This window comes from Meriones unguiculatus, chromosome 14 (assembly GCF_030254825.1).
Source record: "Meriones unguiculatus strain TT.TT164.6M chromosome 14, Bangor_MerUng_6.1, whole genome shotgun sequence".
NCBI classification, from domain to species: Eukaryota; Metazoa; Chordata; class Mammalia; order Rodentia; family Muridae; genus Meriones; species Meriones unguiculatus.
Genome location: NC_083361.1, coordinates 58,902,432 through 58,916,177, shown reverse-complemented (window position 1 = coordinate 58,916,177; position 13,746 = coordinate 58,902,432). Strand labels below are relative to the sequence as shown.

At 49.3% G+C, this 13,746-nt stretch overlaps 1 protein-coding gene and 1 long non-coding RNA gene across 15 annotated transcripts in view; one reads left to right on the top strand and one right to left on the bottom strand.

Moving 5' to 3' along the window:
* LOC110562387 (uncharacterized) overlaps positions 1–4,921 on the bottom strand; it is a 48,520-nt gene extending 43,599 nt beyond the window's left edge. For 5 of the 11 annotated variants that reach the window (XR_009585577.1, XR_009585568.1, XR_009585569.1 and 2 more), the window contains exon 1: positions 1,477–4,921. This is a non-coding gene — a long non-coding RNA (uncharacterized LOC110562387). The remainder of the gene's footprint in view (positions 1–1,476) is intronic. The other 6 variants (XR_009585572.1, XR_009585570.1, XR_009585576.1 and 3 more) reach the window with 4 other exon arrangements.
* On the top strand, positions 225–13,338 carry Nr2f2 (nuclear receptor subfamily 2 group F member 2). Of its 4 annotated transcripts, none has more exons than XM_021659098.2 (3): positions 225–876; positions 8,645–9,172; positions 11,863–13,338. In XM_021659098.2, exons 1-3 carry the CDS (start codon positions 834–836, stop codon positions 12,135–12,137), a joined length of 846 nt encoding a protein of 281 aa, XP_021514773.1. In that variant the 5' UTR covers positions 225–833; the 3' UTR covers positions 12,138–13,338. The 4 variants fall into 4 exon arrangements, with proteins under 4 accessions (XP_021514773.1, XP_021514772.1, XP_060223312.1 ...); XM_021659097.2 differs by lacking the exon at positions 225–876 and adding an exon at positions 6,577–7,079; XM_060367329.1 differs by lacking the exon at positions 225–876 and adding an exon at positions 7,018–7,154.
* The last annotated feature ends 408 nt before the right edge of the window (positions 13,339–13,746 follow it).

Below are 13,746 nucleotides of genomic sequence, written 5' to 3'. Positions count from 1 at the left end.
GGGGGGGGCTTGAGTTAAAAGTAGAAAATGAGGATTCCAACAGATTCCTAAGAAAAAATGTTGGCCTCCTGTTTCAATGTTTCAAGTTCTATCTTTGATCGGGGTGAGAGGACCCTGTCTGCCAGTCTACTAGGCTGCCGCTTCCTCCCCCCCCTCCTCTCCCACCTCTGTTTTTTTTTTTTTTTCCAACTTGCTTTAGGATTAGCCTCCATCCCTCTCGACCCCAAACAGTGGAATTTGGCTGTGCCTCCGGTTGTCCTGCTTTGTAATATTGCCTATAGTTGTTTGTGGTTTTCTGCTAAGGCTGAGCCGGTTGCTCCAGCCTCCGACTAAACTCATTAAGTTGGGAGATTTTTTTTTTTTCCAATTGGAAGGGTGTTTTTAAAGTCTCCTCTTTCCAGCCCCAAACAAGGTGTAACAACGCACTCTTCCTTCTAAGGCATCAGATGAGAGACAAGGATCACTCCAGACATCTCCTACCTACGGTTTGGGGTTTTTTTTTCTTAAAGGCGAGGCTTGCATTCCTCAGCAGCTATGTACAAAGCTCCCTGAAGCTGTGTCTCTCTCTAAAGTTAGTGTGCAGGCTTTTCCAACGGCTGAGAGCGCCTGGTACACAGGGAAGCACTTCCTTGAGGTGGAAGATCTCTCCCTTCACCTTTCCTCTTTTTCCCTGCAGACTAATGCCTACTTTTTTATCAGTTTGCACAATCGCTTAGATAAACACCGAGGAGGAGAGTCTCTTTAATTATCAAAGACACATCTTTTCAGGGGGCCAACAAAGCGTTTATTTCACCCGCCAAACTAAAGGAGAGTTATTCCAGTTTAGAAGGAAGATGCAAGCGGTTTGGGACCTTGAACAAGGCAAATATGGTTTTGGTATGTTTGCTTACTGTATTTTTTTCTCTTTCTCTTCTTTCTCACTTTTCTCCTTGTGCTGTGTGGGGTTGGGGATGACTTGGGGCTTTTCAGAAAATCGCTTTGCTAATGTGTATGCAATGCCTTGGACTGTGGTTGAAGGGGGTCCGGGGAGGGGGGCAGTCAATTCAGTGCGTTGCCATTTTTTATTACATGTGTGGGGTAGCAGAGGTGGAAGAGGGGGGAAATACAATTGCAAAGCTGCCAAAATATGATTAAACCGAAGCATAAAGACTGCGGTTGCCTCCCATCTCCTCGTCCTGTCTTCTCAAACTCATTTCCTTCCATAGAACTGATTGAAAACCAATCCTAGGAGCCTGGTTTTCCGAGCAGCAGATGACTGGGTTTGCTAGCGAAGGGGCTGCTAGCCTGGCTTTAGGTATCAGAATTTCCTGTTCATTTGCCTCTGCGCTTCATTTTGCAACCTTGTGCAGCTGATAGACAGGCAGGCAAGCAGGCTGGCGGGCAGGGACCAAAGCCTTGCCCGGCGCCTTCGGCCCGCGGTTCCGGAAGGCGAGCGCTCTGTTAAGCTAGGAGAATCGCAAGGAGAAGGGTACTCACCATCGGGCGGGGTGGTGGAGCTGGCGTGCGGATTTCAGGCAAACGTTTACCTTTTTGCTGTCTATTGCAACCGCGCCGGGCTGACTTTAGAAGCAATTCTGTTCTCTGTGCAAAACGTTCATGGAAGGGTTCCTCATTTAAAAAAAAAAAAAAAAAAAGCCAGCGAAAGAGACGACAGAGGCAGAAAGAAAAAGAAAGGAGGGGTGAGGGGGACGCACATAAACCCAGTTCAAAAAAAAAAAAAAAAAAATCACCTCTTCACCAGTGACTCGGGAAACGTAGAGACGACGAGATCCCAGTGCGATCCAACCAAGCCACAGCCAAATAATTTTCAATCCTGAAGAATTATTCAGATTAAAATGTACAGAAGTTTCGTTCTCCTATGCCTACGTGAGCCCCAAGTCGTTTCCCTTTAAGGGCTCCTTTTCTTTTAAAGTTGGATTTTAGACAGCGAGGACTCTTACACTAGGGGGCAGACAGATACTGTACTTGCTCCAATCTTAAGCAATTTTTTCCCTCCCAGCATATGCTCTGATTTAGCACTGTAAATTTTTCAGAGGACCCAACTCTGACAGCCCCTGGTGATTTTCAAAGTACCACAAGCCAGTGGTTAAAAATTGCATTGACTTGGAAGTTCAGAGGGACACAATGGAAGCCCCTTCCCTATTCACGAGGCTCCAGTGTGGTGGAAGAGAAAAACACACACGACTAGATTGAGGGAAAGGAGAAATTCAATGGATCCTGGATTCTACTGAGCTCAGAGTTAAACTCCGCATTGCTGGGGTCTGTATTCATATTGTGATTTAATCTGTAAAGAATTACAGACCAGCCAACCACTTTCTGTAAGGAAACCATATTCCTGCGAATTGGTGATTTTTTTTTTCAGATTAAGACTAATTTTTTTTCTAACTCTGACCAGTCAAATAAAGCTTGTCACCATTCTCATTAAAATAAATTTACATTTGCAGTAAAAGGCTTGGTTGGAGTTTAAAAAAATAATAATAATATATAGATTTGTACCTGTTAGTCTGAGGACACCTGGGCATCATTCATAAGGGCTTTAAAAAATATTTTTTGCTTCCCCTACCCTCAATTCGGCTTTCCTGTCTTTTCATCCAATCAGTAAAATTAGCTACAATTCATATGGTGATTTTTTTTTCTTTTTCTAAGCAGCATTTCTATAGCTAAATGAACCTTAAAATACGAAAGTGAAGCACCTTTGCCTTAATAGTAGCTAGATGGCTATGTGCCTAGCTGTCTGCAATTCTGTGATTCATAATATATATGGGATTTGAAGGCTGTAGTTTCTTTAGCTAGAAAAATGAAGAACACACACAAATACGTATATGAAGCTTCTCCTCAAAAATAATCTCTGTGTGTGTGCGCAAAGAGTAATCTTACCATGGAAATGGCTGCACTGTAGAGGCAAAGATTAACATTTCTCTATAATCAATTATGCTCATCTATTAACTTGAGATGGGAATACCTATTAGATTTCCTGTGTCAACCTCAGTCTCACTATATGCTGAGCTTGCCTCTATTCTGAGATTTGAAGCATCAAATAATTCCTTAGTGGGAGAAGTTTAAAAAAAAAATTCCAGACTTCTCTGAAATGATTTATTTTCCATCTTTCTTTCTTGTTCTCTGTAGGAGAAAGTTATATAGTGTCTCTAATCAGCCAGAAATGTTCAGCCTGGCTTTACTCTGTGGCCACCTTATTACACATCAGGTTTATGATAGGCTAGTACATGCTAGAGCTTGCTATTTCTTAAAACATTCAAATAATCACAGCACCTGCCGCTTTATTGCAATATGTGATTTCAGTAGAGAAAGAGAGGGCTAAGGAAGACTTTAGGGAGAAGCTTAAATAGGATGCTTTTTTTCCTTGCCGAAAAGTCAGCTTCTGCCTGCCCACGTCTTCATGTGTTCCTTGTCTCACACTCTGCCTGTATGTGTAAAAGAAACAGCCTGAAAGTGCAGTTTTCTCACGTCAATTGCACGTTTGGTTTATTTTATTAAAGTAACTTTATATTGCCAAATTTCTGTGCTACCCAGGATGCTTTTCTGAAGTTGTCAATTTGCTCTTTATAATGCCCCCCCCTTTTCCCCTGTAGCCCAGCATCTTTTGTGTAGAAATAATTTAGTTGTTGGTAAAGCTGTTGGATTTATGGATTTAGTTTTTGTCTTGGTTCAAAGTATTCCCTATTAGACACAAATTTCTCATACAAATACGAAATCCTCACAATCAACTAACTGGACCTAATCACACAACAAGTTTAGTCCGTGAAATATAATGTGTCCTGGGGTGTAGTTCTGTATGTTTAATGTTTGAAACTGGGGCACAAATTCAGACAAGCAATATCAATGGTTTGGGCACACTGAGCAGAATGACAGGCTGTGAGGCTGTTTTTTCTAGTGATTCTCTGGAGATAGACTATGGCTTGTTTGTGGTTCTTCTGAGTTGTGCTGGTATTATTTCCAATTTGGAGCAGGCTCTCTGGGTGTGTTTTAATGACTATACGGATGTTTAAGGAGAATTTGAACAATGAACTCAGTATTCAACTGTTCTGTGACCTAGCAGCATCTTCTTGGATGTCTTTGTCTGTGTACATTGACAAATGTTCATCTGATACATGTGCGTTTACATGTGTGTGCAGAGGGTGTGCACAGGCGAGGCTGAGCGGCTGCCTCCGCCTGTCCATCAGCGGGAAGAAAGGTCTTTCTCTCTCTTTTCATGACCGTGTGTGTGACAGGTCACCGACTGGCCAGTTAGCTAAAGCCAATGAGAGAAAAATAAAGTTGAGGGGAATTTTTTTTAATTGCTTCATGACAATGAGGTGAAGTCTACTTGTGCTTCTAAGCATCCGAGATGCTTCATTTGAGCAACTAAAATGTCAGGCCACAAATCTATAAAATACTAAACCTCCAAAAAAAAAAAAAAAAGCAAATATCGAACGGTTTCTTTTCAAACAAACAAACAAACAAAAAGGAGCTACCAAACCGAACAAGTGATGAGAGTTCATTAAGCAAAGGATTTGCCACCACTCGGATCTAGCCAAATCTTTCGTTTGCAAGCCCAGATCCAGGCACCCTGCCACCTCCGCTGCGTACCCCTCTACAAGAAGGGAGTTGCATTATCCGCCTTTGGCATCGTGGACTTCTACATAAAGCGCCGGGAGTCCCGGGTGGAGCGCGAGCCGCGCGTTTAGTGGCTTCGCCAAGTTGCGAACAGACTTAAAGTCTTCGGCTCCATCCTCAAGCTCTCGCGGAACCTTTAAGAGGCGTAGCATGGTGCGCCCGCGCGCTAGCCTCGCCGCGAGGGAGGCAACCTCGGGGTGCCGGGTGCGGGGCGAGCGGGGTCCGCGCTCCCGTGCCCGCCCGGGGCCCATCCCCCGCTCCGCGGCCCTGGGCGGCGCGGCCACCCGTCCCCGCCCCCCTCCGTCCCCGCGCGCCCCGCGCGGCACTCCGCGACGCCGCTCGCGCTAGGACCGGGCTGCACTCGCCGCCGCCATGGCGGGGCCGCCGCGCTCCGGCCAATGACGGCGAGGGGGCGGCGCGCGCGCGCAGGGCCAGGCCAACCCCGGCGGCTGCCTTATAAGGCGCGCCGTCGCCATGGCAACGTGCGCTAAGTTGCAGCAGTCGTGTCAAAGTTCACTATATAGAGAGCTCAGTGAGCTGATCGCGGAGAAGCCACTTCTGCCAGCCCCGGCGCCTATAAATCGCATTCCCTCCCGCGCCCCCCTTTTTAGCATATTTGATCACTTTGATTCTGCTCTTTTTCTCTCCGCGGTGTGTGCGTGCGTGCGCGCGTGTGTGTTTTCTTCTCCTCCTCCTCCTCCTCTGCCGGAGTTGCCTCCTTTCTCCGGGCGCCGCGCTGCTCTTCCCTCTTTCATTCTTTCTCTCCGTTTCTCCCCCCTCTGCGCACGAAGGATGCGCTTCTAGGTGCTGATCTGCCCTCCTTTCTCTCTTATCATCTCTCCCCCGCCGCCGGCGAGTTGACTCTTTCCCTATGTGTGTGAGGCGGCGGCGGCAGCGGCAGCAGCAGCAGCAGCAGCGGCGGCGGCTCCGGCGGAGGCAGCAGCGGCAGCAGCGACTCCACCGGCGGCGGCGGCGCTAGACGCGGCGGCTCCGGGCCCGACCCGGAGGCTTCGGCGGCGGCGGCGGCGGCGGCGGCCCGGGCGGCCCACGGGGAGCAGCGAGCGGCCTCCAAGAACAGCGGCGGCGGCGGCGGCGGCGGCGGCGTCCGGAGCGAGCGCGGCGCGCGCCAGGCGCCCGGGGCAGGAGGCGGCGGCGGCGGCCCAGCGCCAGGACGACGCCGCGCAGCGCCGGACGCGGACCACTTTCATGCTGATTCCCCCGGACCCGGGCAGAGCTCCGGCCACTCCGCGGGCCGCCGGCCTCCGCCCCGGCCTGCCTGGCTCCCAGGGCGCACCCGCGCCCGGCGCCTCCGCTCTCCCAATCCTCCTGATTTCGATGGCTTTCCTGAATGGCTGACTGTGGGCTGCCCTGGACTTGGCCCCCGGACAGTCGCCTCTCCTTCTCCTCTTCTTCCTCCTCCTCCTCCTCTTCCTCCTCCTCCTTCTCCTCCTCCAACTCCTCGGCTGCACACTAGATCTGAGAGCGAGAGAGTGAACGAGAGAGGGAGAGAGGGAGGGAGAGTGAGAGCGAGCGAGATCTTTGGAGAGATTTTTTTTTTTTGCCTCCTACTTCTGTCTTGAAGCCAGACAATCGACTTGCAGCTCTCCCTCCCCTCCCTCTCTCCACATTCTGCTCCCACTCGCTCTCCCCTGTCCCCTTGCCCTCCCCTCTTGACGGAAAGCCCCCCGAAACCAACAAAGCTGAGCCGAGGGAAACAAACAAAACAAACACAACCGGGCCAGACAAGCAATCGACAAAACTTTGCAAAAGCAAAAAAAAAAAAAAAAAGAAAGAAAGAAAAGAAAAACAACAACAACAACAACAACAAAACAAAAAACAAAAAAGGAAAAACTGACCAACCTCAATCAACTAGCCCTGAGCCACCCGGGGCGCCCTCCCGCGCCCTCTCGCACCCTCGCACACACAAAAGGCGGCGCGCCGGAGCCCGAGACCCGGGAGCCGCCGCCACCCCGCCGCCGCCCGCAGCCAGGGGAGCAGAAGTCCGGACGCGGTTCCCATAGATATGGCAATGGTAGTCAGCACGTGGCGCGACCCCCAGGACGAGGTGCCCGGCTCTCAAGGCAGCCAGGCCTCGCAGGCGCCGCCCGTGCCGGGCCCGCCGCCTGGCGCCCCGCACACGCCACAGACGCCGGGCCAAGGGGGCCCGGCCAGCACGCCGGCCCAGACAGCGGCTGGCGGCCAGGGCGGCCCCGGCGGCCCAGGCAGCGACAAGCAACAGCAGCAGCAGCACATCGAGTGCGTGGTGTGCGGGGACAAGTCCAGCGGCAAGCACTACGGCCAGTTCACGTGCGAGGGCTGCAAGAGCTTCTTCAAGCGCAGCGTGCGGAGGAACCTGAGCTACACGTGCCGCGCCAACCGGAACTGTCCCATCGACCAGCACCACCGCAACCAGTGCCAGTACTGCCGCCTCAAAAAGTGCCTCAAAGTGGGCATGAGACGGGAAGGTATCGGCCTCTCATTTCTTCCCCCCTCCGCCCGCGGTCCCGGGGCCCTGGGTGCGTTTGGCTAGCCTGCTCTGGGTAAGGACACGGAAGCCCCGAGCCCTCCGCGTTGCAGTCGGAGGGGCTTCGGTGCCCGGAGCTGGGGGTCCGAAGGCCGGCTCGGCCACCCCTACCCCACCCCCAGGCAGCAGGCTCTAGCAGGCTTTTTCTCCTCCGCTCTGCCCTCGAGCTGCTTTTCCTTTCTTTTGCATTGATTGAGAGTTCATTCGAGTTCACCTTTCTGCAAGGGATGGATTGTTGTTTGTTGTTTTAAAGTCCTCTCTCTCTCTCTCTTTCTCTTTCCTTGTTTTTCCTGCATGTTCAACATATGTCCCTCCTCCTTACCCCTCTCCCCAACCCCCACCTTTTCAAAAAAAAAAAAACCAACAACCTGAGATTGTACTTTTGTACAGGAGGTTCAAATTACAAATGGCAATTTTATGCACTTCGCCGTATTAACGCTGCCGCCTGGGCAGAGCTCATGTGACCCCTCCGTGGATTAACATTCTGCTTAAAAAAAAGAAAAAGAAAATACCTCTTGTTTTCTTTTTATCCTTTCACTTTTGAAACCAAGAGAGCCCTGTAGGGAGTAGGAAATTGTGGGCAAGGGGTCTTTGGGCCGCTGCTTTTGCTTTGCGCCAGTTGGGTCTTTGTGATATAAAATTCGCCCAGAGCCGGCAACGGTGCTCTACCAATGGCGCGCTGCGCGCCGGGCGCGGGCTCCGGCTCGAGGCGAGCCACTGCCGGCCTTTCTTTGTGTTTCTGCGAGAGCGACTCTCCCGGTCCAGAGTCAGATAACAGCGGGAGCCTGAGCCTGGCTTGCTTTCCTCGGCCGTCACGGGCCTTCTCCGGGCTCCTCCAGCGCCCGCCGCCTGCCCCCTGCCTCTCTCCGGCTTCCTCTAGTCTGTGCCGGCCTCTCTCTCTCTTTCACTCTCCGCCCTCCCTCTCCCTTGTCTCTCCTCTTCGGAGCTCGCGGATCAGGCAAAGAGGCTAGCCCCTGTCGCTGTCTGTCGCCGGGGTTTCCCTCCTGGACTGGGGTTGAGGTTACAAGGTTCGGGGACGGTCGTTCAGGGGTGGCCACAGGCCGTCTGGGTAAACGTTGATGTCTTGTGCAAAAGCGTCTCACCCTCCCCCCCTACGCTCCCCTCCAGTCCCTTCGCCAATCAATAAGAAATATCAGCTGTTTAACAGGTTTTTTTTGAAGGGTGCCCCCCAGAATGCTACATTCCGCTAAGAGCTCCGGGGACCGGACCCCCCCCATGCAAAGTGACCAATGCTGGGTCCTAGGCAGACTAACCCCAGATGGGCCTCTCAGGCAAGTGTGGAGCTCTGGCGGTCAGAGCTGGCCTGGGAGGTGATTTGTGAGCGCTGGTTGCCGGGCGCCGGGCAAAGACTCCTGGGTCTGACTGGTAGCAGGCCTGTCTGTTTCTTGGCGCTGTTCTGGGGCCTGGGACAGGTTGGGGTCAGGTAGAAGGATGAGGGAGCAAGGCTGATCATTAACTGTGGAGTGTCTTCTTTCCTCCCCGCAGCCGTTCAGAGGGGCAGGATGCCGCCCACTCAGCCTACCCACGGGCAGTTTGCGCTGACCAACGGGGACCCCCTCAACTGCCACTCGTACCTGTCCGGATATATTTCTCTGCTGCTGCGCGCGGAGCCCTACCCCACGTCGCGCTTCGGCAGCCAGTGCATGCAGCCCAACAACATCATGGGCATCGAGAACATTTGCGAACTGGCCGCACGGATGCTCTTCAGCGCCGTCGAGTGGGCCCGGAACATCCCCTTCTTCCCGGACCTGCAGATCACGGACCAGGTGGCCCTGCTCCGCCTCACCTGGAGCGAGCTGTTCGTGTTGAATGCGGCGCAGTGCTCCATGCCCCTCCATGTCGCCCCGCTCCTTGCCGCTGCTGGCCTGCACGCTTCCCCCATGTCAGCCGACCGGGTGGTCGCCTTTATGGACCACATACGGATCTTCCAAGAGCAAGTGGAGAAGCTCAAGGCACTGCACGTCGACTCTGCCGAGTACAGCTGCCTCAAGGCCATAGTCCTGTTCACCTCAGGTAAGAAGGAGACCTGCTCTCAGGTACCCAAGAACTCCCAGGACAGTGTTAGGGCCTGGAAAAATGGCCAGCCCCACTTCCCCCTTAAAAGGCCCAGCTGTAGGGTGCATTTTAAAGTGGGAACTTGAAATAACTGGTGGCTTGTCCTGGCACGCAGAAGGATGCTCCACACACTGACTCCCAGAGGGGCCTTAGGCCCTCTCAGGCCCCTTCCTCTCCTGCAGTAGACAACCTGGAATGAACTTTCTTGCTTACTCCCCAAGCCCAGGCCCTCTGGGCCTAGTTGGCCCCCAGGGAATATCCTCAAGCTTTGGGCATTTTTTTTTTTTTTTTTTGGCACTCAGGCTGGGCCCTCGAGGAGATGCCCCTGGGCACATTGCAGCCCTGGCATCATCTCTGTAGAAGAAAGTTTGTCGCTGCAGGGGGAAAGTTTGCCTGTGAACTCAGTAGGAGCTGGGGCTCCAGGCAACTTCAACCTGAGAGCAGCACTTTTCAAAATCACATTCTCATTAAAATAATGCAGACTGCCAGGAGAATTGGGGGGGGGGGTGCTGTCAGAATAGGGCAGAAAGGGCTGAAGGACTACCATAATTCCCGAATGTCTGCAGGGGACTGAAGGCTAGCCTCTGGCTTCTCCTGTCCAGGCGAACACTTAAGGCAATTTTCAAGCATCCAAAAGTGTGTGCCAACTTGCACTGGATATGAATGTTGCTGGAGATAAAAAACCATCATTGACTGCATTAGGAAATCTAATTAGTTTGCGTGTAGTTTAACCTGTGTGAGTAATAGATCTGATATTCATTAACTCTTGAGGCCAAATGATTTTTGAAAGTGTCTGGCTTTCCATTTCGGGCCACACCTGAGCCTTTTGGCTGCCTCCAGGCTCAGTTCAGCCCTAGCCAAGGTGGGTGGAAATTACCCCCACCCTTCACATTCTTGTACTGAGTTCTCAGCTGATTCCTTTGTCATGGTTGAGAAAGGAAAGGGGTTCCTGACTAAGAATAACAAACATGTGGACATTGGAAGGGCCTGGAACCTACTCACCCACTCACCCAAGCTCTTTAACCTAACAGGCAGAAAGCTAGAAGAGACTGTGAGTCTATGGGACAAACTAATAGGGCCACAGTTTCTTCTTTGTTGTTTAAAGAAGTGTGGGAACCAAATCATTAGCTGAGTCTACTACAGACTCAATCTGCTGTCTTGTATTAGTTACTGTTTATCACACAGGGACCACCCTCCCCAGGCACCCCAAACCCTGCCTTCCAAAGTCCTTAGATAATCAATCAGAGGGCAGCACTCTGGCCAGGCCAGAGCTCTATGCAGAGGGTTTATTCTTTTCATGAGCCCGTCATATCTAGAGTGTTTGCCTGACACCAACAGAGTGGCAGGCTAGTCCTGTCCCATAGCCACCTTTACCCCATCCTCACAACCTGACACTCAGTCCATGTTCTCAGATGATGGAGGTGGCTGTTAATTTCTTGATATCACTGTTAGTTCTCTGCCTTTTTTCGTTGGTCTTTCAAGGAAAGAAATGCCTGGTACTATCAAAACATTTTAATTTATTACTGTTTGCAAGATATGGAGGCCTGTATAGAGAATGCAGATGGCCTCAGAGAAAGATAAAGGTCCCTGTTTTCTGATTCACAGGGAGACACACAGGACCAATGAGGAGGAAAGGAGTCCTAGACAAACAGATCTTTTCATTCCTGACCATAGACACCTAGGCATTCTGTAGACACGTAGAGTCCTGGACACGGTGGAGGAGGTTGCATGTGTGTTCTGGTGGTAGGGGTGGAGGTGGTAGTGACTGTTTTCGAATATCTGTTTTAATGATTCACAATATGCATGTGTTAACCCCAGTCTTGTCTGGGGAGCCCTGAAAGGTCAGGTCACAACCTGAACTGTCTTCACCAAGAAGCCTCTCATTTCAAAGGCACTTATTGTAATTTCACATATCAGAAAAAAGAAAAGTGTTTTCCTGAAGATAACAGGGAGGGGGGTGATTCTTGGAGAGACCTGGGCTTTAAAAAAATAAAATAAAGGGGGGTGGGAGAAAAGGGAAAGAAAAGAAAAGGAGGGGAAAGAAACAGCTCAAATGAACAGAGAGATCACAGTTTGCATGGCTGCCCTTCAATAGGCTAAACTGACAAGATCAGTTTTAAAGGGCCACTTAAATCAGTTTCAAAGACTGGAGAAAAATGAGTTGCCCTCTTTGGGGAGAATCGGAGGCAGGGTCTTGGACGCCATTACTGAAAGCTGGGCCAGGTTGTCACCACCACCCCCCATCCCCATACACACTATATAATAAGCCAAATTCAGAGAAGGCGGGGGCAAGCGTTGGTGGCTTTAGTTTTATCTGTCTGTCTGCTTGCCCGCCTGCCTGCCTGTGCACTTTGCACCAATGCACTTTTTCTTGGGCCTCCAAGTGACCCAGCCTGAGGACTGGGCAATGAAAGCCTGCAGCGCCCAAGCGTGTTTTATTTTAAAGTAAACACTCCAGGACCATCTCAAGCTTTGTCACCTCCCTCCTCCCCCTTGAAGTTTCCAGTGTATAGGCATTTCCTCCCACTCTGGATGGGGCAGTTTGACAGAGAACTGTGGGCACACCTCAGGTGACCCATTTCAAACCTCTTAATCTGATGAATTCTCTCTCCCTCTCTCCCCATTTTTTTTTTTTAACTTTCTTCCAGATGCCTGTGGTCTGTCTGATGTAGCCCATGTGGAAAGCTTGCAGGAAAAGTCCCAGTGCGCTTTGGAAGAGTACGTTAGAAGCCAGTACCCCAATCAGCCAACACGGTTCGGGAAGCTCTTGCTTCGCCTCCCTTCCCTCCGCACGGTCTCCTCCTCAGTCATAGAGCAATTGTTTTTCGTCCGTTTGGTAGGTAAAACCCCCATCGAAACCCTCATCCGGGATATGTTACTGTCCGGCAGCAGTTTTAACTGGCCGTATATGGCAATTCAATAAATAAATAAATCAAAATAAGAAGGGGGAGTGAAACAGAGAAAGAAAAGGCAAAAGACTGGTTTTGTTTGCTTAATTTCCTTCTGTTAAGAAAGGATGTTACAAGTTTGCTAAAAGAAGAGAGGGGAAGAATTTAATGGACTGTGAATTTCAAAAAAAAGAGAGAGAGAGACTGTCAAATGAACTTTTACAGAATGCATTAAAAAAAAAAAAAGAATCAACTCCTGTGTTGAGCAGAACAACTTGCTACTTATCATTTTTGTATAAAAAAGGAAATTAGTCTTTTTTCTTTTTGGTAAATTTTTGAAAAATATTGCTAAAAGTGCATCTAAGGAGATTGGGAGAAAATTAGCAGAATGGACAAAGTAAGTCTTTTTTTTTTCCAAATTATTAATTGTCCTGTGTCTATGTACCTCTAGCTGTTCTTTTTTTTTTTTTTTTTTTTACTTTTCTGGTTCCAAACCAGTTTATTCTGTGGTTCTATAATAAGTTTTGATATAATCTTGGCTTCTTAAAAACTGTGTATCATTAAAATATATGTTCTGCAAGAATTAAAACTGAGTCCATGAAGATATCCTAGGAAGACATAAAACTTTAAAAGGCAACTCAGAGATGACGGAAATGCACTTACAAATGGTGGCCAAATTTTTTAGGTGAAGTTGAGCACTCTAATTAGCAAGCTGGAGGAATCACATCAACACTTAGCTTCCCCTTCCCCCACCCCATACCATGACAAACCTAGCTTTTTAAAAATATTTTAAGAAAGAGAAGGAACTGTGGAATTTATTGGCAGCCAAGGAATGTGTCCAAGACACAAGCTGAGGTTTTGAATAAAAAGTGAACTTTTGTAATTTGAATTGGGTTCCCCCCCCTTAGTTCTTGAATTGTTATGAATCCTATATCTGTTTGTATATTTGCAAGCCCTTTGTATTATAATTGTTGATATTTCCCCTTTTTAAAAAATTACCATTGAAATCAGCATGACAAAATAACACTGTTGGCACTTATAGGTAACGTGATTGATTCAGTATCTTAGAGTTTACAGTTTGTGTTTTTAAAAAACTGAAGGTTTTTTTTTTAAGTGCAACATTTCTGTATACTGTAAAAGTTATAATAACTGAACTGTTTGGTCGAGTCTTTGTGTGTTATATTCCAAGGAAAATTGAAAGTATTCAGAAATTAAAATATTATTTGATATCTGAAACCTGCTTGGCTGTCCCCACTCACTGTCTTTCCATCGAGTTGAGCCCCTGTGAGTTCTCACTGAGCCAGCGGGGGCCCCATTTGTTTACTCCCCTCAATCAGTTTGTTCAAAGGTAGACTAGTGTATTTGCCTGTTTAATTTGGGTGTGTGTGTGGGGGGGAGCTGAAGTTAATGGTTTATCTATGGTTTAGGAAGTGCCACACTGATATAGTAAGCTACCCCCATTCACCTAATCCTCCTTTTAATTAAAAATGGATTTTCCAGGAAAAAAAAAGGCCCTTATATTTGTCACACTTAAGTGCCTGCTTAGGGAAGGTATTGTGAAAAGTATTAGAGACCTTGAGATCAGTATCTATTTTATGATCAGAAAAAAATGCTCTTTTGTACATTTCTGACAGTTATGCAGAG